Source organism: Talpa europaea (genome assembly GCF_964194135.1).
Source record: "Talpa europaea genome assembly, chromosome: 16".
In the NCBI taxonomy this organism is placed as follows: Eukaryota; Metazoa; Chordata; class Mammalia; order Eulipotyphla; family Talpidae; genus Talpa; species Talpa europaea.
This window is the reverse complement of record NC_140084.1, coordinates 3,897,724-3,922,224: the sequence shown is the minus strand read 5'-3', so window position 1 is coordinate 3,922,224 and position 24,501 is coordinate 3,897,724. Positions and strand designations below refer to the sequence as shown.

The 24,501-nt window shown below is 42.8% G+C and overlaps 1 protein-coding gene across 5 annotated transcripts in view; it reads right to left on the bottom strand.

Annotated features, from left to right (window-relative positions):
* Window positions 1-3,114, bottom strand: part of CHD9 (chromodomain helicase DNA binding protein 9) — a gene marked incomplete at both ends in the record, with an annotated part of 115,757 nt that extends 112,643 nt beyond the window's left edge. For all 5 annotated transcript variants that reach the window (XM_084257842.1, XM_084257843.1, XM_084257844.1 and 2 more), the window contains one exon: window positions 1,657-3,114. In XM_084257842.1, coding sequence (XP_084113968.1) covers window positions 1,657-3,114 — 1,458 coding nt within the window. The remainder of the gene's footprint in view (window positions 1-1,656) is intronic.
* Window positions 3,115-24,501: the final 21,387 nt, after the last annotated feature.

Here is a 24,501-nt window from a genome sequence, read left to right as displayed (position 1 = left end):
AGATGAAAAAAGCAAAACAAAACAAAACAAAACAACAGCCCCTAAACTGATAAAACTGAACTAAAACAAACCCCAGAAGTATGACCACAGAACTGAGGCCATGAGAGGTGGAGGAGGAAGGAAGGGGGTGGCCCGATGGCCGAGGAGAAAGGACTGTGTGAACTCTGGTGGTAGGCGTGGGGTGGCGACATACATCTGAGGAGGTGTGAACCTTCCTCTGAGTCATACCGTGTCCTGAACCAATGTCATCTCAATGAAAAAAATTTGAAAAAAAAGGTCCCTAAATACTTAAAGAACTGTGGGATTCTTCACTGGCCACTGAATCTCAACGGTAACCAAGGTATTAAAGCATTTTATGAATCCTTAATTTAACAATATTTCAAGAAAAATAACAAAATATATAGTAAATCTTATAAAAGTACTGTTTTCATGATAAAAACTATAAAAAGTAAAGTAACTGCACTATCCTACAACAATCTATATTCCTCCAGTAATTTTTCATAAACCAACTATCATACCATGAAAAAAGTACAATTATAAAAGCATTTATTGAGTGCTTACTATATGCCAGACACAGTTCTAAGCACTTTTACATGTAGTAACTCTTAATTCTTACCAAAACCCTATTAGGTAGATCCTATTATTATTCCACATTTTAAAGATGAAGCAAATGAGACACGCAGAAACGATTTAACTTGCTAGAACTCCCACAGCTAATAAGTAACAGGAGCCAAGATTCTAACCCAGGTGGTCTGGTACTAGAGTCTACACTCTTAACCACTTTACTGTAGCCATAATTTCTTTTTTAATTCAAAAGGACAGACTTATTATAAAAAGGGAAGGGAAGTCAAGGATGCTTGCACAGACACAAGCAGGCAGGAGTCTTGGAGAGGGCTGCCGCTGCAGTTCTGCAAAGGCAGAAGGTTGGTTCAGCACCAGCAAGGCCGAGGTGGGCAGGAGGGTGGCCGCCTAGAACCATAACTTTGAATTATGCTTTTTCTCCATCATTAACGGATTCTCAATGCAAGTGTTTTAAAAGCACGAAGTAGTCCATCTACGATAGCTATGATGATAATTTATTCTATTCTAGTCTTCCATCATAGATATAAGTAACAAATATTTTTGGGTAGAGTACTTTTGCTAATCTGGGCTATTGTTGGATTATTATAGTAAAATAGTTTTACACGCACATGTAACACCAAATTGTTATCCAAAATATGTGTGTCAATTAACAAGGCCATATTAGCTCCAACTGCACTGTAAATTTGTCAGCATCAAGTATTATCATTAAAAGTTTCTTAACAAGTAAAACTGAAACACTCAAAACTGAATTTTGTTTCCCATTTTATTGTAGTTATTAAGTTTTTTTTATCTTTGATAATATCTTTCTGTTCAAGGCAATCTCAACGGAAAGTCACAAGGTGTCTTAAAACCGTACCATTTTCTAAACAAAGAAGTTAAAGTCTAATGCTTTGAGCAATCAATGAACCACATTCAAAAGCATTATGAAAGCAACATAAATTCATATCAGCATCTTTATATTCATTAACAGAATTAATGAGTTTGAGAAATTTTAAATATGTCTTATAAAAGAACCTCAATCTCAATGAGTAAAAACTCTCCACCGCAAATCACCAAAATAACAGAACCACATACCTGTCGCTGTAAACACAGGCGATTTCTGTCATGTAGGTGCTGATGATTGGAAAGGGAGGTGTGCCAGCTCCGAGCCTGACTATGCAACTGAGTTTGAGCCACGTCGGAAGGCCGGGTTACAAGGTGTGACGCAAACTGCCGATCGAGGTCGTGATCTAAAACATGACTTGAGTTATCTTGCCCAAACGCTGACTCATCAAACTGGGGAAGGAGACCCTCATGAAGGAGGTCGTCGGGGTCTAGTCCTGTGAACGGCTCAGCTTGTGACTCCACTTGATGAAGTAAATTCTCGTCTAAAGATGAAAACCCATTTGTTTCTACGTGATCATTGAAATGGCCCATTTGAGTTCCTGAGTCAACAGGATCTGGGAAGTTCATGTGCACAGGAGATAATTTTGAATTGCTGTAATTACCCTGAGGATGTGATGAATGCAACATTTGGAAATTATTTGAATTCAACGATGTATTCGGATTTAGCATATGCTGAGAGGATTCTTGCTTGAGTCCCCTATGAGGTGAAAAGGAATTACTTCCAGTAAAATCAGATAGAGTCTGATTTGCATGATTCGGTGCAAGAACCGCAGAGGCCTGAAGAAGACTGCTTGGGGACACATGATTACTGGAAAAGGAATAATGGGAAGAAAACTGCTGGGAGTTACTGACAGAACAAGGAGTCATATTTGGAGAATGTCCATTAAAATTTCCTTCTTGATGGTTACTACACTTGAGAAAGTGCACTGAAGGATTGGACGTTTGAGAAAACTGTGGCATTGAAAGTGACTGTTGTGAAGTCGATGCGTTGGTAATTTGTGGTGGGTGGTTAACACTGACTCTGTGGGGACCAGAAACATTAACATCCATAAAACTTTTTGACTGGCTAAGAGAATTTTGCCCTGGGTTAAGATTATTTCTGTTTTGTTGCGAGCGTAGTGAAGTGCACTGTGTTTGTGGTTCATTGGCCTGAAATAAGGCAAAGTCAGGGTGGGATACAAAGCTTTTACTTTGATGCATAGAGTGAGAATGTCCTTGTTGGTGAAAAGGAGACCCATTTTGACTTGAAATGCTAGTAGCTGTCTGATGGCCCCACATTGGGCTGCCATCTGCTACATCTGGAAACAAACCATTGGGTTGGTTTTGGGGGTGAATTGGAGAACAGTTAAACTGGGAGTGTGGCGATAACACATGTTCAGCTGGGCTACCAAAAGATTGATTAACTTGATGAAATTTCATTGACTCATACTGATTTAACTGTTCATAATCAGTCATCTTCTGATGTGTTGGAGTACCTTGAACATGGTTCAGTGAATCTATGTGCAAAGGTTCAAATTCTGCACCCAAGTTCAATTCGTCAACTAGTGAAACAGGTCCTGGTTGTACAAATGCATCATCTGATAAACCTTCCAAGGTCTCACTAAAAAGATTGGCATCGTCAAAAAAGTCCATCATTGGATCTGTCATCTTGAAAACTTCAGGAACAATATGGGCTGCTCACTCCAAATGGAGTGTATTCAGCCTCTCTGGAGGTGCTATTATTCGATCATTTCTGAAGGTCATCAGCTAATCCGAAACAGGTCAATGTCCATTATTGCTCTAGATAATGACATGTCATGAAGTGTCAGAATCCTAGGAAAACAAGAACAAAAGCAATTAAAGTTTAATAATGAGTAGTCACGACAGTTCTAAAAACAAAATTTAGATATGAGGGCATTCCTGGTGGCACAAGGGGTTAAGACTCAAGCTATGAAGCTATCCGCAGCCACTGCAGCACAAGTTCGATCTCCGGCCAGCCAGGGAGCAACCCACATGGTGCAGCAGACCTCTCCTGACTCGCCCACTGCTCCCCTCAGCAGTGTACTTCAGTCATTCTGCCTGTTATGTTACCCACTCTGTCTCTGGTGAATCCTCTCACCCACCCCATACCACCGGCCTGTACCCCAGTTCTTATATGTATGCATAAATAAATTTTAAAAAGAATTAAAAAAATTTAGATATGATTTAAAAACATAAACTCTCAGTGCTTATTTGTACAATTCACTGCAAATAACTCATTAATATTCCCAACAAGGAAAAGAAGCTTCCTGCTGGGAGTATGACTGTATGCATTTACAAGTAAAAATGCATATTATGTTCATATATTATAACAACACAATATAAACTTGAGAATAGTATGTCTGTCTCCCTCATACCATGAAATGGCAATCATTCCCCAGCAGCTCGAGCAGGTATAAAATAGGTATGTTATACTTCCCAAACAGCCTGTCATCAATACATCTCAAATCAGTGTGCCATGATCTTTTGCACATGCATCTATTATTTCATATGTGGAAATACATCAAGAAGAGTAATTTCATGAGGTCATGATAAGCTGTCAAAAATGTCAGGCCCTTGGTCACCCAACACACACAGACATGGGATACCCTGGGAATGTTCCCACACAGCGATGCCACCTCCACTCTGCATTCCTGAGTGCAAACTGATGGAGATACCCACAAAGCAAAAGCAAGCAACCTTCCCAGTAACAGTTAAGCTCATCACTTTCCCTAAGTCCCCCTACTTAAATCATTTGAAGTACACATTTATTACATTCACTAGTCTATCTGAATAAATGTATACTGATAATCAAGTTGAGACAAAAACAATAGCTTGAGCTAAGTAATATATGTCTTACAGTAGCGAGAGGGAAAATGACCACATACAGGCAGTTTTGTATGGAAAGGATCGAAGGTTACATGGAGTGACTAGTTAATTTTGTTCCAGTTTTATCATTCCATTTTTAACAAAGGTAATTTATGGTTCTGTCCTCACTATCTTGCACAGAGAACTACAAATGGAGGGTTTTGCTCAATATATTAGTTTATTACAAAAGTAGCAAATGAGGCTTATCTAAAATATGGGAAGCAGTGGAAATTTTTATTAAGAAAGCAATTTTACTATTTATTCATGCAATAGACGTTTATTGATAGACAAATCCAGTCACAGGGATAATGAGTAACTGATCTCTGAAGCAGACAGATGAGTAAACAGACTATTATCAATACATATTATTTGTGCTTTGATAAAAGTACAAAGGAGAGACATCTAATGATAAAGAAAATGACACCAATACAATACCAAGAGATACACACGTGTGACATTATAGAATTCAACACTAGTTATAAAATAGGACTAAAGATGAACTATGAAAAATGTCCATAAAATCTAATAAGGCTGTGTTTTCTGATTTGGACAGCTTAACTATAATTGACACAGTGCTCACATTTAAGGTCCTCTTTAATTTTAACTTACTTTTTAATTAAGTGACTATCTACAGACCATCTATTCTACCCTAAAGAACTCTGTAGAACCTGCCAAAGTTCCTGCTTCTCGGGAAGTTCAGCATCTAAATGGGAGGTGAATGGCGTAATGGCCAAAAAATAGCACATCATATATTGAACAAAATACAAAACCATGGTCTAAGAGAGGCAAAAGTTCATCTGTATGGTGATATATAAAGAGAAAAGAGCCATTAGTATATACCCATAAAGGTACTGGAAGGAAAGCCCAGGCAGAGGATTCAGGAACAAAGAAATAGCAACAAGAAAGTAAATGTATTTTTAAGGAACAGCATAACCATTACAGAGGGGAAATAAGGGAGAAAAGTGAAAAATAATGACAGAAATGTAAGTTGGAGTACTGATAAAGAGTATCTTATCAATTAAGTACATTAATATTTGGAGAAAAAAATTCTTCTAAGGTTGAGACAAATATTTAGAATCAAGATCAAAGTACTTGTGCCTCCCTGGTGGTGCAAGGGATTAAACACCGGACTATGAAACTGTCTGCAGCCTCTGCAGCATGAGTTCAATCCCTGGCCGGCCAGGGAGCTACCCACATGGCGCAGCAGACCTCTCCTGTCTCGCCCGCTGCTCCCCTCAGCAGTGTATTTCGGTCTGTCTGCCTGTTCTGCTCCCCACTCTGTCTCTGGTGAATCCTCTCATCCCCCGCAGCTCTGGCCTGTACCCCAGCTCTTGTGTGCATAAATAAATCAATCTTTAAAAAAAAAAAATCAAAGTACTTATCGAACTTCATTTTTACATTTGATGCAATGACATGATCATACAAATGGATTCAAATATCAATGGAACAGAATCTTGCTTTCAAAAATTAATAATCTAGAGGGGAAGAAAACACATAAACAAATAGTAAGATGCATCTTGGTAGAGAGGTAGAACAGGTGCGATAGCAATAACATGTGGAGGCCTCCCTGGTGGCCTAAGGGTTAAGTCTCAGGACCATCGTAAAGGCCCAACTCCAGGGCCTGAGTTCAATCACCAGCCAGGGAGCTACCCACATGCGCAGTAGACCTCTCCTGTCTCCCCACTGTTCCCCTCAGCAGTGTATTTCAGTGGATCCGCCTGTTCTGCTCCCCATTCTGTCTCTGCTGAATCCTCTCATGCCCCAGACCTCAGGCCTGCACCCCAGTTCTATGCAAAAATAAAATCTTAAAAAAAAAAATACAATAATAACATGTGGAAAAAGTCAGAAAAGGTATAGAGAAGAGGTAACATCTGAACTGGGCCTTAAGAGTAAAAATAAGATCACCCAATATGTTCTCTCTCTATAGCATTTTATTTTTTTTTAAAGATTTATTTATTTATGCATACAAGAACTGGGGTACGGGCCAGGGATGTGGGGATGGTGGTGTGAGGATTCACCAGAGACAGAGCGGGGAACAGAACAGGCAGATCTACTGAAATCCACTGCTGAGGGGAGCAGCGGGGAGACAGGAGAGGTCTGCTGCGCCATGTGGGTAGCTCCCTGGCTGGGGATGGAACTTATGCTGCAGTGGCTGCAGATAGCTTCAGAGATTGTGTCTTAACCCCTTGTGCCACCAGGGAGGCCCCTATAGCACTTTAGAGATAAACTGAGTTTCCTCAGTGTTGTTTTTTCCCTTATTCTCCAAATAGGCCCCTCAATATTTGTCTAAGTGAATCAGTCTTCCCAGTGGTTCTACACATGACTAGTTTCATCCTACTTAATATAATTATTGATCCACATCAAATTATTCAGTGAATAATTGAATTGGTGAATCTCTTCAACAATTCCATGCAGCATTACGTTTGTGCTACATTAATTTTATTTTGTTTGAGTTACTAATAGCTGTTTCAAATTTATACTTTGGAGAAAATTCAGCTTAGGATTCACCTACTATGGCCAACCTCACCCAACTCAGCTCTAAGAACCTGTGCTGACCACAAACCTGACACTGCCTTGTGATAACATCAACCTTTTTTATCCACGAGAATGCCCTCCCTTGGAAAAAAGGAACACCTTTATCATCGCTGTATCCTTACTATGTGGCCTCACCTACAAGGCAAGCAGTAAATTTTGCTCAATGAATGACTGCATGGAAATTAGCAAGAACATGATGCTTGAATTAAAAACAAAACACCACAAAAAAATAACTTTGACCACAGTCCTGGTTCTACCCTCTTGGAGCGGAATGTATAAGACCTTGAGATCACATACTTTCTTGTTTACATCTGTAAAAAGTCCAAAACCAAAAATAACAAATACAACCTATTAACTGCACGGCTGTCCGCCTTATGAACTATAAAGTGCTTTAAAAAAAAAAAAAAAAAGGTAAAATACCATCTCGACAGGTAAGCAGCAACTCCTAGGAGGGTAGTAAACGAGTCTTTCATAATCCCTTCACTCTCCCGGATTGTACCTAAAACCTGCAGGAGCACAGAGGAAACCCTAAAGGAGTGCCCAGAGGGAGGGCAGGCAGGGCATTTCAGTAATGGCTCTGAGTGTGGTGCGGCCAGAACACAGAGCAGCCAAACACGTATGCTGAGAGGCAACCCCAGGGCAGGTGTGTAGGGCTTTTATTTTCCATGTGAAGAAATCTGGACTTTATCTTAGAGGCAACAGGGAGCTACTTCACAGGTTAAAACGTGTTCTCTGCATGAACATGGCCTAACACATTTTTACTATGGTGAAATTGTTATCACTGGAGGCTGAAGTTGTTTTTAGATAATAGCAACTCTTTCGATGACCACTGGGTATACTTAAGTTGTATCCAGAAACATTTTTGAAAATAAAATAATGGTAGGGATATTATTTTAAAGGATATCCTTACTTGGCAAAATAAAAAGTTGGCAAGTTTGAGTTCATTTATTATTTTTTTTTTAATTGATCTGTGGACTTCTAAAATCCACTGTTAAGGCAGCTACACTGTACTTAAATGCCTGGTGGAAAGTTCTTTACATCGAGTCAGTTTGCCTCCGGCCTTCCTAGGCATCCTTATTGAGACTATTTAAAATAAACCTAATTATGACTAACCTCCAAATTCTTCAAGACATGTCTCCTCCAAAGCTTCTCTTCTCAAAGTTATAGCAAAATATTCCCAGTTTATTGAAAAGTGAAAAACTCTGTCCAAAATGACTAAAATAAAAGGCTTAGTATTTAAAGAGATAAACCTTCAACTCTCCGTCCCAAGTTACTAATTTCCTTATGGTTCTATATACACACTGGTGGACAGTAAAGAACTTGTGGTTTCCTTACTAGCTTTGTGTTAGTAAAGTTATGTGACAAAATGCTAGTAACTAGCTGAATAACCACACTCAAATAGTAGTAATTAATTTTCCAGTAATATACTGCAGAATTTCTATTCTCAAACTATCTGGTTCAATATTTATTATTAACGTAAGTGACAATATAGAAAATCTGGTTAACAAGGTGATGTTTTAATTGGAAGGCAGAATTAATTAACAAAACCAAGATACAAAAGAATCTCAAAAGAATGGAGCCATGGTCAAACTTAGTATTTTCTAAGTACAGGGTCTTGCTTTCAGTGCAGACAACCAACCCCACTAATCTACTTGGGATGTAGATTCTACAGAAGCCAGAAGATGACATAATGAATGAAGCTGATGAGGAGAGAACTAAGGCTACCTAAAACTTTCAGTCAGTTTCAGTTAACTGTTGCTTCTAATTTTTTAAAAAAATTTTTAAAGATTAATTTATTTATGCACACAAGAACTAGGGTACAGGCCAGAGGTGGGGTGGTGGTGAGAGGATTCACCAGAGACAGAGCGGGGAACAGAACAGGCATACTGACTGAAATACACTGCTGAGGGGAGCAGCAGGCGAAACAGGAGAGGTCTGCCGCGCCATGTGGGTAGCTTCCTGGCCAGGGATCGAACTCATGCTGCAGTGGCTGCAGATAGCTTCATAGTGCTGCGTCTTAACCCCTTGAGCCACCAGGGAGGCCCTGTTGCTTCTAATTTTTAAAGAGGAGTTGGAAATTCTTCTCTGCCTTTGGATCACTTCTTTATTGTTAAATGCTGACAGTCAATTCAAATATTTTTATAGCATGTTCTTGGATAAAAATCTCAATATTATAAACATATGTACTCTCTGTATAACAATTTCTGAAATTAAGATAGTTTCAATAAAAATTCCAAGTTTTTCCCCCCCCCCTAAGGTAGACAAGGTGTTTCTAAAGTTAACACAGAAAAACAAACTAAAACACAGCTAGGAAAGAGAAGAGGGATGAGTCAGAAGAAACCCTATCAGACATTAAAGCATTATAAAATCTCATTTGTCAAAACACCATGTATTGGCGCACAAGAAGACAGATATATTGGAAAATAGTATATATTGGAAAATAGTATCTCAAAGGGGGGTGGGAGTGGTGAATGAACTATAAAATAACAAGACAATTGGGTGACCATCTGACAAAAGCAAAGTTAGACCTGTGGCTTATTCTCAAAATAAGATAAATTATAAATGGATCAAAGATATAAATGACAGAAATGAAAAGCCTTGAAAGTACTTGGGAAAAAGAAAAACAGACAGGGGCACCTTGGCTGCTATTCATGGAACAAAATTCAGATCTCATTAAAGATTCATTAATCAGATTATATAAATTAAATAACCATGGATTCATAAATTAGATTATAAAAGAAAAATAGCAAACAGAAAAATAACATCTACAACTCACTGAAGTACTCATTTTTCTTTTCTTTTTTTTTTTTTAAAGATTTATTTATTTATTTATACAAGCACTGGGTACAGTCAGACGCGCGGGAGGGTGAGAGAATTCACCAGAGCCAGAGGGGAGAGCAGAGCAGGCAGACTGATGAAGTACACTGCTGAGGGGAGCAGCGGGCGGCAGGAGAGGTCTGCGCACCATGTGGGACCCTCCTCCGGTGGCTGGGGATCAAACCGGCGCTGCAGAGGTTGCGGGCAGCCCTGCAACCCAGCACTCAACTGCTGCGCCACCAGGGGAGGCCCGAAGTACTCATTTCTTGCATCAAAATTTCCCATAAATAGTAAGAAAGTACCAATAGCTAATAGAAACATTGGCAAAGTTCATATACTCATTCAAAATGAGAGAATGCAAATTAGAACCACATTGAATACCCTTTTTTCACCTATCAGCTGATAGAGACCCCAAAGTTTGATAATATACAGTGGTGAAACTGGAAAAACACTCTCATATCCTCCTGGCAGGACAGTCTACAATGGTAAACGTTAAGGAGAGAAACTTGCTAACATTCATAAATATCTCAAATGTACATATTCTTTGAGCAAATTCCCTTCTAGCAATTTAGTTTACAAATAAGTTGACGTACAAGTGAAATGACAGATTCAAGGGTATTTATTGAAACATTACTTGCTCCAGCAAAAGGTTGAATATAGCCTATATGTCCAGCAACAGGAAACTGGTTAAACAAAATGTCCTGCTTATTTATGCTGGTCACACCAAATCTGGTAAATGTAGTCATCCCTGAGAATTTTTTAAAACCACAATGTAGACAAAAGGGGACATATTTACAGGATAGTCACCAAATTGGTGAAGTTACATGAAACCATGCTTCTCCAAGTTTCTCTCTCCTCAGCCCTCTTCTCTTCTTACTATAGCCACCATCCTCCTTGGGTAAGCTTATCCACAAACATCTACACACTGACAACATTTAAATCCTCGTGTCCAGTACCACTTTTCCAGTTGGATTTCTCCACAGCTATAAAACTCAATAGCTCCAAAGTCAAAAAATTATTTTGCTTCTAAAATCCTTCCCCTACGTGTTTATTTAGTTAGTATCTTTCTAACTGGCCTTTCTGCTTAAAGTATTTCCCCATTTTAATCTATTGAGCACACTGTGACCAGATGATCATGTCACTTGCCAATGGAAACCCTTTTGATAGTTCCCTAATGTTGACCACATAAAAATGTAACTTTGAATACGGGCCCTTCAAACTTTGTCTTGGCTCTTGTTACCAGCCCATAATCTCTCCACATCCACTGTAATTCACTCACGCAATCTAGTTATTGTCTTTCTAACATGGTCTATTGTTCATTTTCCATACCATTATTCATGTGACTTACAGGACCCCAAGTGACAGATCTAGAATGACAGGGCCCAGAAAACAGTAAGGAAAATTACTTTGGCTCAATATAAAAAAGAAATTTGAAATACAGCTGTCCAAAGACAAAGACAAGTTTCATATTACTAGAGTTACATGTTCAAATTTAAAACAGGCTAACCAAGATCTCAATAGAGATATTATAAAAAGAAGCCCACTAGTCAGTCTGGCTGAATAATCCTAAAATCCCTTCTGATCTTGAAATTTGATGAATCCTGACAATAGAGAATATTTGGCTTTAATAAAGTACCCAAAAGTTGGTAGGTTTAAGCAAGGTTTATAGCGTACACATCGATCAACACTCTATCTTAATTGAGCTAAGAATTTCAAAGTGTTTCTCAAGCCTTAAGATATTAAATGTGAATTGTTCATTTCAGTTCAATCCAATTAACATTTTCTGAATATGTGTAATGTTTATAATATTTCTTATATGCCCAACACCTTATTAATCCAAGGTTAATTCTATACTTTACCTTCAATGTAGTCCTTGCTTTTGCTTGGGAATGTTTAAACTCATTTCCTCTGCTTCTAGGTTAGCTTTTTGCAGTTATTTTGTTTTTTCTCCTCAAGCCTTCACTTTAACTCTGCCATTCTCACTCAGGACAACTTAGTCTTCTGAGGTTCTCCAGTGGAAATTCACCAGCTGTCTTTTCAGAAGCACATATCTTTCCCTGCATCTATTCCTCTTTTTTTTTTTTTTTTTTTTTTTTACTAATAGAAGACAAAACATGACTTCTGCAAAGAAAACTAGCCTTTCAAAGGAACCTACACTCACCTTCCATCTCTCTGGACATCTCTAACCATCCCCCTTGCAATGGGCTATTTCCCCCTTCTATGTTCAGGCATCAGGACCCTATTTGAACAACAAGAACAACTAGTGCACAAACAAAATCATCCTATTTCTAGCCTTCTATTCAGTGACAAATATTGAAAGTAAGTGATCCACTGCCTCCATTTTCCAAATAAATATCCATTTGCTGGTTAATCTTATACATGTTCGTTTCTGGCCCCATAAAATCACTGCAACTATACTTTCAAAGGTGACCAGGAATTTTTTAGCCAAATCCAAACATTTCCTCAAAGGCAGTCTTTGAACATTGCCATCACTAACCCAAGTGACAACAGAAGCTAGCCTCAAATTTCATCTTCTCTCTGAGGTTTCCAATCATCTATGCATCCCATCCACCACTTTTATTCAGCTCTGAGTGTTTTAAAAAGACTTAATTATCTAAGCAGCCACCACCCTGCCTAGACCACAACAAAAACCTTTAACTTGTTTTCTAAACTCAACTCAATTAACCTCTCTGCTTTCTGGAAATTCTTAGCTTCTAAGATACTACGCTATCTTGGATTTTCCTTTTTATGGCTTTCCTTGCTTTTCTGGCTGATTTAAAGTAGTCTAACTGGGCCTCACTGCTGTGGCCAGAGTTCGATCCCTGGCCAGGGAGCTAACCTACACAGGGAACAGCAGACCTCTCCTGTCTCGCCCAAGCAGCGCACTTCAGTAGATCCACCTGTTCAGCTCCCCACTCTGTTTCTGGCGAATCCTCTTACCCTTACGCCTCTGGCAAACACCCCAGTTCTTCTATGCACAAATCATCTTACAAAAATAAAGTAGTTTAATAGACAAAAGCTTCTATAAAGTAATTTCATTTCTATCAAATCCACTTACTTAGCATTTCAAATTCAGTCAAATGTTGACACATCTGCCTCAAAACATCCGCTAAAATGTAACTTTGCATCGAAATCCTTAAATCTGTTTCCAAATGGAAACTCAATTCCATTTTTCTTGGAATAATTTTCTTTAAATTAGTTCTTTAAAATGCTTTTCTTACTGCTAGTATAAAGATTTGAAACCCAATTTCCCAGTACTTTGATGAAACCATGTAACATCTCAGGGCCCTCCTTGAAATCTCTGACCAAAAGGATACTAAAAATGCAACAGTTGCGTCCCTGCCTATGCAGTGAGAGGCACCCCTCTCTCAGGAGCCAGGGGAACTTTGGCCATTTCTGAACCATTCCTATAGTCTCAGGAATAAGAAGACATCTCTCTGATGCCACTGCCTTCCTCCCCAGGGCCTTACTTCAAAGTGTCACGCACATTTCATCTAATAGCTATCAAATTCATTTAGACTAACATTTTCTTCCTGTAGCTCTTTCAATATTTAAGTTATACATATCTATTTTTTCATTCTTCCCAAGTCATATCTCCTAAAATGGTGTACTACTCACTCTTTTTTTTTTTAAAGTAAGTTTTATTTTTTTTTTAATATTTATTTATTTATTTATACAAGCACTGGGTACAGTCAGAGGCACAGGAGGGTGAGAGAATTCACCAGAGCCAAAGCGGGGAGCAGAGCAGGCAGAAGGACCGAAGTACACTGCTGAGGGGAGCAGCGGGCGTCAGGAGAGGTCTGCGCGCCATGTGGGACCCTCCTCCGGTGGCCGGGGAGCAGCCAGGGATCGAACCGGTGCTGCAGAGGCTGCGGGCAGCTTCGCAACCCAGCGCTCAACAGCTGCGCCACCAGGGAGGCCCTGTACTACTCACTCTTTTAAAATAAAAACATACATTCTAAAGAATTTAGTAAAGAAAGTATCTTTTACTTCACTATAGCCTCAACACAAAATTTTATCTTGTTCAAATCTGCTGTAATCCAACAGGCACAACATGGATATTAATTTTTGAATGGAAAATCTTCATATTTGAAAAAAAATAAAAAAAATTAAAAAAAAATCTTCATATTTGTTATTTCATATGCCTTTGTATTATATCTCATCTAGATGAAATAGCTATTCACCACCAAACAGTCCTCTTTAGAGATTTTTTAAAAGCACATGATTTTTCAAATAGCAATTGCAATTCTCATGTGCTACAAAGAGACATGTAAGCCGAAACAACACGTTGGGAAAACTGTATGGCATTATTGCTAAAGTTAAAACATATGTTTAGCTGTACACACAATGGAGTACTACTCAGCGATCCAAAAAGATAAACTCATGCCATTTAGAGCAACATGGAGAGCTGGAAGGGATTATGCTAAACAAAAAAAGTCAAAAAGAAAAAGATAAATATCAAACGGTTTCACTTACATGTGGAATATAGAGAAACCAAACAAAGCGTTAGGAAAAAGGCAAAACTGGCAAGCTAACCAGAGACCTGAGGCATACATGGTGTTGGTGGGGGAGGAGGTTGGGGAATGGATCCAAACAGGGGAAGGCAGAGCACAAGGGACTGTGGTGATGCTCACCAGGTGCTACGGTGGTGGGAGAACCAGGGGGACTACACCTGAGGGGAGAAATCAAATACCGTCTGAAAATTAACAATGATGTAAGAAAATATAATTTAAAAAAACAACAACAGTGGATACCCATGACAAACTTTTCCACTTCTAGAAATATATACTCTCTGGGAACCTGTGCACCAGAAGACATGACGGGACGTTTGTCTCAGTATTATTCTTAACAGCCCCAAACTGAGGAGAAAACGTATCCATCGTATATTAGCATCAACAGCTATGAAAACCAACAAGCTACTCCTACAAACTTGGAAAAACACACCTTAGTCTCAGCGACATGAAATTAGCAAAAGCATACATGCTATAGGAGTCCATTTACCTAAAGTTCAAAAACTGGCAAAACTACTCTATGGTTTTAAAAGTTTGCACAATGAAACTTTAGATCTGAGGCCTCCAGCAGGGGAAGTGGAGAGAGAGCAGTGAAAACACCAGAGGGAAGAGCACAAGGGCCATGGTGACAGGTGACGATGTGGTGGTGGGAGATTTATAGGGACTAGCCCTGAGGGGGGAAATCAAATATTGTAGAAAAATGAACAACAATGCGAGAAAATAAAATTTAAAAAAAAATAAGTTTGCACTATGGTTACTTCTGGGAAGGGAGAAGGGAAATGATAATTGGACAGGAGTTTGAGGTAGCTTGTGGGGTACCAGTAACACCCTATTTCTTGACCTGGGTACTGGTTTTAGAGACGTGTTTACTTTGCTATGTCACAGAGTTACACTAAGGATTTGTGCACTTTTCTGAATGTCTAACATAAGTTAAAAAAACTGTAACAACATGAAGCATAAGTAAATATTTATAAATCACCAGTTAGAATACATCATTCAAAAAAATTGGTAAAGAAATACAGGATGGTCTTGAAAAGAATTTAAGCAGAACTTTTAAGTGTATTGGATATGCAGCAAATACACTAAATTATACATCATCTGAAATGAAATATTTCCTACTACTAGAAACGTTGGGCAAATTTGGTTCTCTGTATCTCAGTTTCTATAATGTTAAATCACTAGACTTGTAATTTAACAGGTCCTCAAGTGGACGAAAAAATCTTAATGAACATTTGTCTTTCTTAAGATAATATTTGCAAAGATAACATAATCAAAAATACAGAGAAAAAGAAAATGAGTGATAGTCAGTTACTTCCATGAAAAAAGAATAATTTTTAATTTACTCCATTTGTTATAAAGCACAAAACTTGAAGATTAAAAAACACCAATTTAATGCAAAATATGACACCTAACCACATAACCTATTTTCCTTCCTCTTACAAAAGAACTATATATTAACAGTTATCTTTCAGCCATTGATTTCCAATAAAATAAAGTGTAATATATTTTATACTGTAGCTGCTTAGCCAGGTAAACTAAAACTGAAATGACCAACGGACAAGAAAAATTATTTCTGCAGGGTTTCAAATTTCATTGCCCTTTGTGGCAATGATTATGTTTTAAATTATTGGCTAAAAAAAGTTGTAAAGTATAATAAAAAATTATTCACTTGGTTAACTTCAGTTAATAATAACAGAAATATCATTAGCTACAGTTATTTGATAAATAATAGCTATTAATGACCTGTGCTATCATTTCTACTCATAAGCACCAGAAGCCTCATTAAAAATGATAAATTTAATATTAGACTGTCAACAAAGCTAATAACTTTTAAAGAGTGTTACTGTCCTGAAACTATCAGGACTAACAGACTTTTGTATTTGTCCCATCACCCAAATAATATGTAAACTGATCTAATACTATATTCTAGTTAACTTTTTCCCTCTAACTTCAAAATCAATATAACCTGTATTAAAATATTTGCAAATAAACTTTCAGAAGCTGCAGTGCATTGTTAAAAATACTTTGATTATCAACTTTTCTAGCATAAATATGCAGCTCACTCCTTCCTCTCAAAACACACACTAGGCCTGTGTCACAGTATGACGTCACACAGAGAGAGAGCAATCCAGACTGAGGCCTCTGTGCTCAGAAGAAGGCAGTCCCCACCACCTTCTGAAACACTGGGGATGGTGTTCAAAACTTGATTTCCTGCCAAACCTTTTCTTCCCCTCATCTTATTTGTGTGAGCAAATTTCACCACCCATCTATGGAGTTCCTCAAGCCAGAAATGTAGAGGACATGTTTGATATCTTTCCTTCAATATCCGATTCAGCACCACGTTGCCAATGTTTCTACCCATACCTGTATGTCCTTGCTCTTTCCTGCACCTCCATGCTGCTGCCCTCCTTCCAACTACCACCATGGACACCTAACCAGCCTGGACAACTGCCGTTACTAGAGTTTCTTTGCTTTTACTCTTGTCTTTCACCAATTCATTCTCAACCAGTGAGATTTTTCAAATCTAAATTAAAGCATATTATCGGCTTCGAAATCACACATGACAGCAATGTTCTTAGTAAAGCCCTAAGACTTTAGCAGGCCCTGCAAGGCCCAGTGTGATCTGCCTTCTGCCTCATTTTCTCCTGCACAGTTCTCCTCTATATGGTTATGCTTCTGCCACCCTGAACTTGTTTCATTTCTTCAAACACACTAAGCTTTACCTTCGTATTTTCCTCTCTTCCAGGAAACTTCTTCCTGCCTGGCTACTTCTTGATGTTTGTATCACTGGTTAAGAGAAGTCATCCCTGCCCACACGACCTAAAATCCTTTTTCTCTCACAGCACTCTTACCTTCCTTTACTGAAGTCATTACAAGTTGTAATTTCACATCTGTTTATTTACTTGTTCATGTTCTGTTTCCACTATTAGGTTGCAGATGCTACAGAGGCAGAAAACAGTAAGTTTGTTTTATTACATAAAATTAAGGAATCGCTTAATATGTACTTCATGATTGTTTTAATGAAGAACAACCTGGAGTCCAGAGAATAAAGGGCGAGTGCCTTTCCCTTCTCTGGGCTTCCCACTGTCGCTTGATCAGCTTTCCAACTATTTCTAAAAGGGAGGAGCAAAGCGTTACTGCAAATTTAAAGGCGATACAGAAGACATGTCAGGAAGCTGTACATGTCAAATCAGGGAGACAAATAATAATGCTATGATCTCATGGGAGGGAGAAATCTCTAAGGGCTACACTGACAAGTGAATGATTTTATTCACAGGTAGAGTTTCTCCTGAGTATTCGGACAGGTAAAAACCAGAGGTGGGATATATGGGAGCAAGGCCCAAACAAGGAAGTAAGTAAAGACACACGGCGTTAGAAGACAACTGTAAAACTGGAATATGGCAAGTCATATTTACAAAGCATAAAAAAACTAAAATATATATCTTTAAAAAAAATCTTCTACAGCTTTTACTGTATTATCTATAGCGCACTGCCCGCCTCTTAAATGCATACACGAAGTCCTATCCTCAGCTCTGTCTTCTTTCTAAACCGCCAAGGTTTAGTGCAATGCCTTCTAGAAGGCATTCAATTACATTAGATAAAGGATTAGGAGTTAAAAGTTTCTAAAGGCACTTTCAAGTTGAAAATTCTATACTTTTATTCATCTTGTCATGGGCTTTTTTTCAGAGATAACATTGCTTTCCTATCTTCATTCGCACCTGACCACCTGAGATTATGCTTTCGAAAATGTTCTTTTCTGTGAGGGTCAACAGATAGCACCTTTATCTCCACCTCCCTGGCTCTTTTTTTTTTATACTTAAACCCAAGTATACTTTTTGTATATCAGAGGACAGAGCTCATGGGGTAAAGTCACAGCCTTGTAAAACTGGCGGAAACTAAGGTTCACCAAGGTTAAGAAACTTGACTAACTGCACACCTAGTAAAGTGACAAGAGTTTCGATTCCCTCCAATGCACACACCGTGAAGTCCAGAAGGCGTGACCGGTCCCACAGTTTCCTAGATCCTCAGGACAGCATGTTCTCCTCATCAGCCATAAGGTTTTTTTTTTTTTTTTTTTTTTTTAAACTCTACAATAATCACTCCCCTGAAAACGATCAGGGACACATTCACCAAATCTGGAAGACAGCTACTTCCTCCCAGAGCATTTCATGTCTATATCCTATCATGTGACCTGTAATTCATCAGAGACTCCCCAAGGATTTGAGGCCTGTCAATACTTTGCAGCACAATATATTTCATGTGAATTGCTAAAGCCACAGACACAAACAGGTCTGAGAAGAGTCATCACGCAGGTCGGCCTTGCTTGCACCAGGACAGTCAACAAATATTTATCAAATAACTGTAACAGGGAAGGCGCGGGGCTGCCTGTGAGCAAAAAGTTCCATTTAATAAGTTCAGGTTCTGTAAACCCAACGCAAAACCCTGCTCTGCTCACCCTGGGGCGCTGCACAGGAGACAAACCCCGTGCACCCCCGCCCCTCCCCGCAGTGTGCGCCCCCCCAGCCCCAAGGCGCCCTCAAGCCCCCCCCAACCCCCACCCCCCGCACCCCCGTCCTTGCAGAGCTGCAGACCCGGGCCCCGCCCGCACCTGCCCAGGTCCCCGCAGGTTCAGGTGGGGAGCCCGGCCCAGCTGACCAGGGCGGCGGGGACCAGAGCAAGGGGCGCAGCAACGTGCAAGACGGAGCAGCTGAGCCGCGATCTGCTTTTATGGAGGAGGATAAACTTGGCTGCAGCGCGGGAGCGCCGGGGCGGGGCGGGAGCGCGCCCGGCGTCGCCCCCCGACTTGCAGGCGGGGGAGCGGCCCCGCGTCGGCACCCCAATAAAAAGAAATTCTTGTCTACTTTGTTCTGAAAAGTTTTATTCTTTTTCTTCTTCTCTGACGGCGAGGGGTGGGGGCGGGGCGGGGGCCGAGCCGCACGCCCCAGCGGCTCCCGGGGGCCCCCCGGCGGGGCGCCCCGGCCAGGGGGGCGCCCCGACCCCGCGTCCACGCCCGCGCCCCGCGGCGGCGGCGGATGCGGGGGGCTGGGGCCCCCGCTGCCCGCGGGCGGCCGTGTCCCCGCGGGGGCGCCCTGTCAGGCTCGCGGGGCGCCGCCGGGCGGGGCCGGCCGCCGCGGGGCGCCCCGACCTCCGCGCCGCGGGGCGACGCAACAGGCCGGCGGCCGGGCCGCCCCGGGGGCGGGGGCCGCGGCCATGACAGGCCGGCGGCCGGGCCGCACGTGCGGAGACTCCGCGGCCCCGCGCCCGCCGCCGCCCGCCGCGCCCCGCGGCCCGGCCCGACCCCGCGCCCCGCGCCCCGCGCCATGGCGGAGCCCGCGCCCCGCCGCGCCCGGCTGACACGCGCGGCGCCCGGCGGGGGCGGCCGCCCGGCGGCCCGCGCCCGGCCCCGCCGGCGCCGCGGCGGCCTCGGCCCCGCGCCCCCGCCCGCCCCACCCGGCGGCGGCGGCGGCACTTACCGGCGGCGCGGCCAGGCCCCCTGTCAGCGCGCGGCGGCGGCGAGAGGAGGAGGAGGGCGCCGCCCCCCGCGCGCCGCGCGCCGCTGATTGGCCCCGTCCGCTCCCCCGGCGCGACCCCACCAGCCCCTGCGAGCGGCTCTCCGGCGGCTCCGGCGCGTCATTTGCATATTTGTGCCCGCGCCGCTGATTGGCCGGGGCTCGGGGGGCGGCCGCGGCCGCGCCGGCGCCCACCCGGGCCGCGGCCGCGGCGGGCGACCCGGGAGGGAGGCGCCCCCTCGGCGGCCCCCGCGCTCGGCGGCCGCGCTCGGCCCGGGGCGGCGGGGGAAGGCGGGCGGCGGCGGGCGGCGGCGGGGGCGGGGTCGCCGCCCCGCTCCAACATGGCCCCGCCGCGCCGCCGACCCAATCGCCGGGGCGGTTACTCCGGCGCCGGGCCCGCGGGCGGGAGGCGCGGGGGCCGGGCGCCCTCTGGCCGGGGCGCGGGGCAGTGCAGCCCGGGCGCCGCCGCCACGTCAGGCCGCGCCCTCGGCGCCCCCGCCCCGCGCCGCCGCCACGTCAGGCCCGCGACACGCCCGGCCGCCCGCTGACCGCGGGTCGGCGCCGGGGTCACCCCCGCGCGCGCCGCCCGCCCCTCCCCGGCCCGCGCCGGACCCGGGCGGCCGCCGCAGGGGCGCGGAGGCGGCGCGGGCCCGCCGGGCCGAGCACCTGCCGGGGGTGGGGGGCGCGCTCGAGGCCCAGCCCGGGCCTCCTGCTCCCCGCGGCGCGGGCAAGACGGAGCCCACGGAAGATGACACATAAAGGGGGGCGGGGGGCGGGGGGCGGGGTGACACTCGCCTGGGCGGGCGTGGGGCGCGCTGGAAAGACACGCGCCCCGCAGGCGGGGACTCCCCCCCCGCCCCCCCTCTGTCACTCATGAACTGAGGGGCCCCCGTGAAATCGCAACGTGTCGCAGGGCCTCGGCTGTCCCGTCAGCAGCCCAGGAGGCTGCGCCAGGTCCCCAGAAGCTTCCAGCTCTGAAATTGCACGGGTCGCTCGGTCAGGCCCTGAGCTGGCCCTGCAGCCCAATTAAAGCTCGGAGATCCTTATTAGATGGCGAAAGAGCCAGAATAATGGCGTGTCAGCCCTCAGCCGGCCCACCTGGGCTGGCTGGAAGCCGGTTACCCTTGCAAAGGCAGTGGGGGTGCTGTTTGACATTCACCTCACAGCTGAGAGGAGCCTCTCGCGTTTCTGTCTCCACCAAGGAGCGCGGGGCGATGTCCCTGCCCTTGTTTATGCATGACCAGAAGGGAAGGCTGCGGTGCGCGGCAGTGCGAGCTGCCAAGTCATTTCGTTCTTTAAACTCCCCATGAAGGCCTCCAGAGCAGAGCAACGCGGCTCTGTGGAGCTGAGATACGGAAGGGCCTGGAAGGCAACCCTGCTGGGAGAGAAGTTACAATTACAGCTTTGATTCCCCTCAAGGATACTTACTAACAACCACACACCAGGATGAGCCAGCTCGGAGGGAGTTGGGCTCTGAGATCCCGAGGCTACTTATTTGAATGCTGCTTTAGTTTGCAAATTCAACCTGTTGAGTTGAACTGAAGGCTGGTAACAGCTCATCGATCTGGCTTCATAGGAGAATCAGGTACCCCGGGTCAATGACAACTCGCTCCTTGACAGAACTTTCTCCCTCCCAAATGCCACGTTTTCACCACAACCCACTGAAAATTACTTACACTGCATAACCAAGCAGCATCATTATTACCAACTTTATTGTCTTCTAATATGATCCATGAACGCCTTCGAAAGTGTGTAGATCTGTCTGTCCCTACAGCAAGTGGCTTCTAGAATGCTGTTATTTCTTTAATCTTACACCTGCTTTTTTTCTGTCTCCTTCCTACTACTGGGTTGACAGTTCTCCTTTTCTTCTACCTAACAACCCTCTTTCCTATTTTCTTAAAGCTTCTAGTCGATGAACTGAGACCAGAAACTTTTAATAGTTTTGACTCACAGGTTTTGAGTAAAGATTTTCTGTGGAGTCCTCCTGTGGGCTAAGTACATGAATTTTGTGATATCTCTTTTGACTGCTCAGTGACTGTTTTCCCCTTATTTTTAAAATCTTACTGGTGATCTTGGTTATGTAGCTATGTGGACTTTGGCAAAATTAGTGGGAAGATGGCCTTTAGTCCCCAAACTTAGAGGCTGGATCTGTAAATACTACCATTCATTCTGTGGCAATAATCAATACTGCCAGCATCCAAAAACTGCCTGATCATTTCCATCTAGTCAACAGGAGCTCAGACACAAGGGTCGTCATGCTCTCCTGGCCTCTTTATCCCACCGTAGAGCAAAATGACTCCATTCCTACATGAGGCCTTTCAAGCACAAAGACCCTGTAACTGAAGACACAGGTCACCAGGGAGCTGTACTGTTACAGAAAGTGTTACTCCATACCAAACAAACACTCTACAGGTATGTCCAACAGGTACTGTTCACTGAAATGTAACTCGTCCAGGCACTTGTATTTGTCATTTCATTTCACCTTCACAACCACTCTAGGAGGAAGGTATCACTTCCCCCAATTTACAAGCGAAAATCATTACATGTCAAAGACAGGATGCAAACTTAGAACTCCCTGGTCCTAAAGCCTATGCCTCTTAACCATGATATTATATTCCTCCCTTTAGCCTTAGTTTCCAATCCCATGCTTATCAAACAACCTTTCAGTAACATTTTCTGCACCTTTATGAAAGGGCGAATTCCCTCTACAAGCATTTTGGTTTGGGTTATCAAAAAAGAAATATACCAAATATGTACATCAAACTTGGCATTTTCTTGCAAGTTTTGAGAAACATGAACCAATGTTCTAGGTCCTGTTCCTTTGGAGGGAGGAGGAATCTGATATAATCAAGACCCTAAAACAGTAAAATGAAGGATTAAATCCTCTCAAGGGCCTCCCTGAACATCAAAATAGAAAACTTTTTGCTCTTCAAGGGAAACCATTAAGAAAGAGCAAAGACATTTATGGAATGAGAGAACATATTTGCAATTGATAAAATTCATATGGAACCACAAAACCTCAAGTAGCCAAAGTGCTCCTGACTAGAAAAAGGAAGAATGAATGTATTACATTCCCAGACTTCAAACTATACTACCAAGCCATAATAATTAAAATAGCATGGTACTGGAACAAAAAACAAACACACAGATCAATGGTACCGAATTGAAAAACCCAGATATAAAGCCACACGTATATGGACAACTAATCTATGACAAAGGAGCAAAGAATATGCACTGGAATAAGGGCAGTCTCTTCAATAGATGGTGCTGGAAAAACTGGACTGCTACATGCATAAGATTACTACCTCACACCATACACAAAGGTCAGCTCAAAAAATGAGTAAAAGACCCGAAACCATACGATACATAGAAGAAAACATAAGCAAAACATTCCACGGCATACATCTCCGAAACATCTTTAAAAACTAATCCCCCAAAACAAAGAAAATGAAGGAAAAGAGCTTGGCATACATCAAACTAAAAAGCTTCTGAATAGCAAAAGAGACAATAACCGAGACAAAGAAACACCCCACAGGTTGGAAGAAAATATTTGCAATCCACAAAACTGATAAGGGGCCGATATCAAAGATCAGCAAAGAACTTACTACACAACTCAACAAACACAAAATAAAGAATCCAGTCAAAAAGTGGGCAGAAGAGCTAAAAAGAAACCTCTCCAACAGGGAAATGCAGATGGCCAATGGGCACATGAAAAAATGCTCAACGTCACTTATAATCAGGGAAATGCAAATCAAAACCACAATGAGACACCACCTCACACCAGTGAGAATGACACATGTTAAAAAAAAATGGTAACAACAAATGCTGGTGAGGATGTGGGGGAAAAGGAACCTCTTACACTGCTGGTGGGAATAAAAACTGGTCCAACTGCTATGGAAAGCTGGGTGAAGTTGAAAGCTGGGTGGAGGATCCTCAAATTACTAAAAAAAAGGAGCTGCAATGTGACCCAGCAATTCCACTCCTAGGAATCTACCCAAAGGACACAAAAACATTAATTCAAAAGGAAACCTGCACCCCTATATTCATTGCAGCACTATTTACAATAGGTAAGAAATGGAATGAACCCAAATGTCCAAAAACAGGTGACTGGATCAAGACGATGTGGTCAATATACATAATGGAATACTATTCAGTAATCAAAAGAGATAAACTCAGGCCATTTGCAGCAACATGGATGGAGCTGGACGGGATGATGCTCAGTGAAATAAGTCAGAAGGAAAAAGAAAAATATCAGATGGTTTCACTTACAGGAGGAATATAGGGGAACCAAATAAGGGGCGGGGGAGGGGGGGCGAACACAAAACTAGCAGGCACTGTAGATCAGAGACATTCAGCAGAGGGCGAGGAGGGGGAGGGAGCAAAACTCAAGGAAAGAGCACAAGAGACTATGGTGACAGTTCATGGGCGACTTGGTGGTGGGAATTTTATGGGGACTACACCTGAAAGGAGAAATCAAATATTGTACAAAAATGAACAATGATGTAAAAATAAATAAAATTTTCCAAAAAAATTAAAAAAGAATGAGACCATATTTGCAGATCATCATTTGATAAGGGCCTGCTGTCCGGAGTGTATAAAGAGGTCTTAAAATTCAACAACAAAAGATAATTCAAAAAAAGTTTTTATGACAAACTTTTTAAAAATGTGTTTATGCATACAAGAGCTGGGGTGTAGGCCAAACGTGTGGGGGTGAGAGGATTCACCAGAGACAGAGTGGGGAGCAGAACAGGTGGGCTGACAGAAATACACTGCTGAGGGGAGCAGCAGGTGGGGTC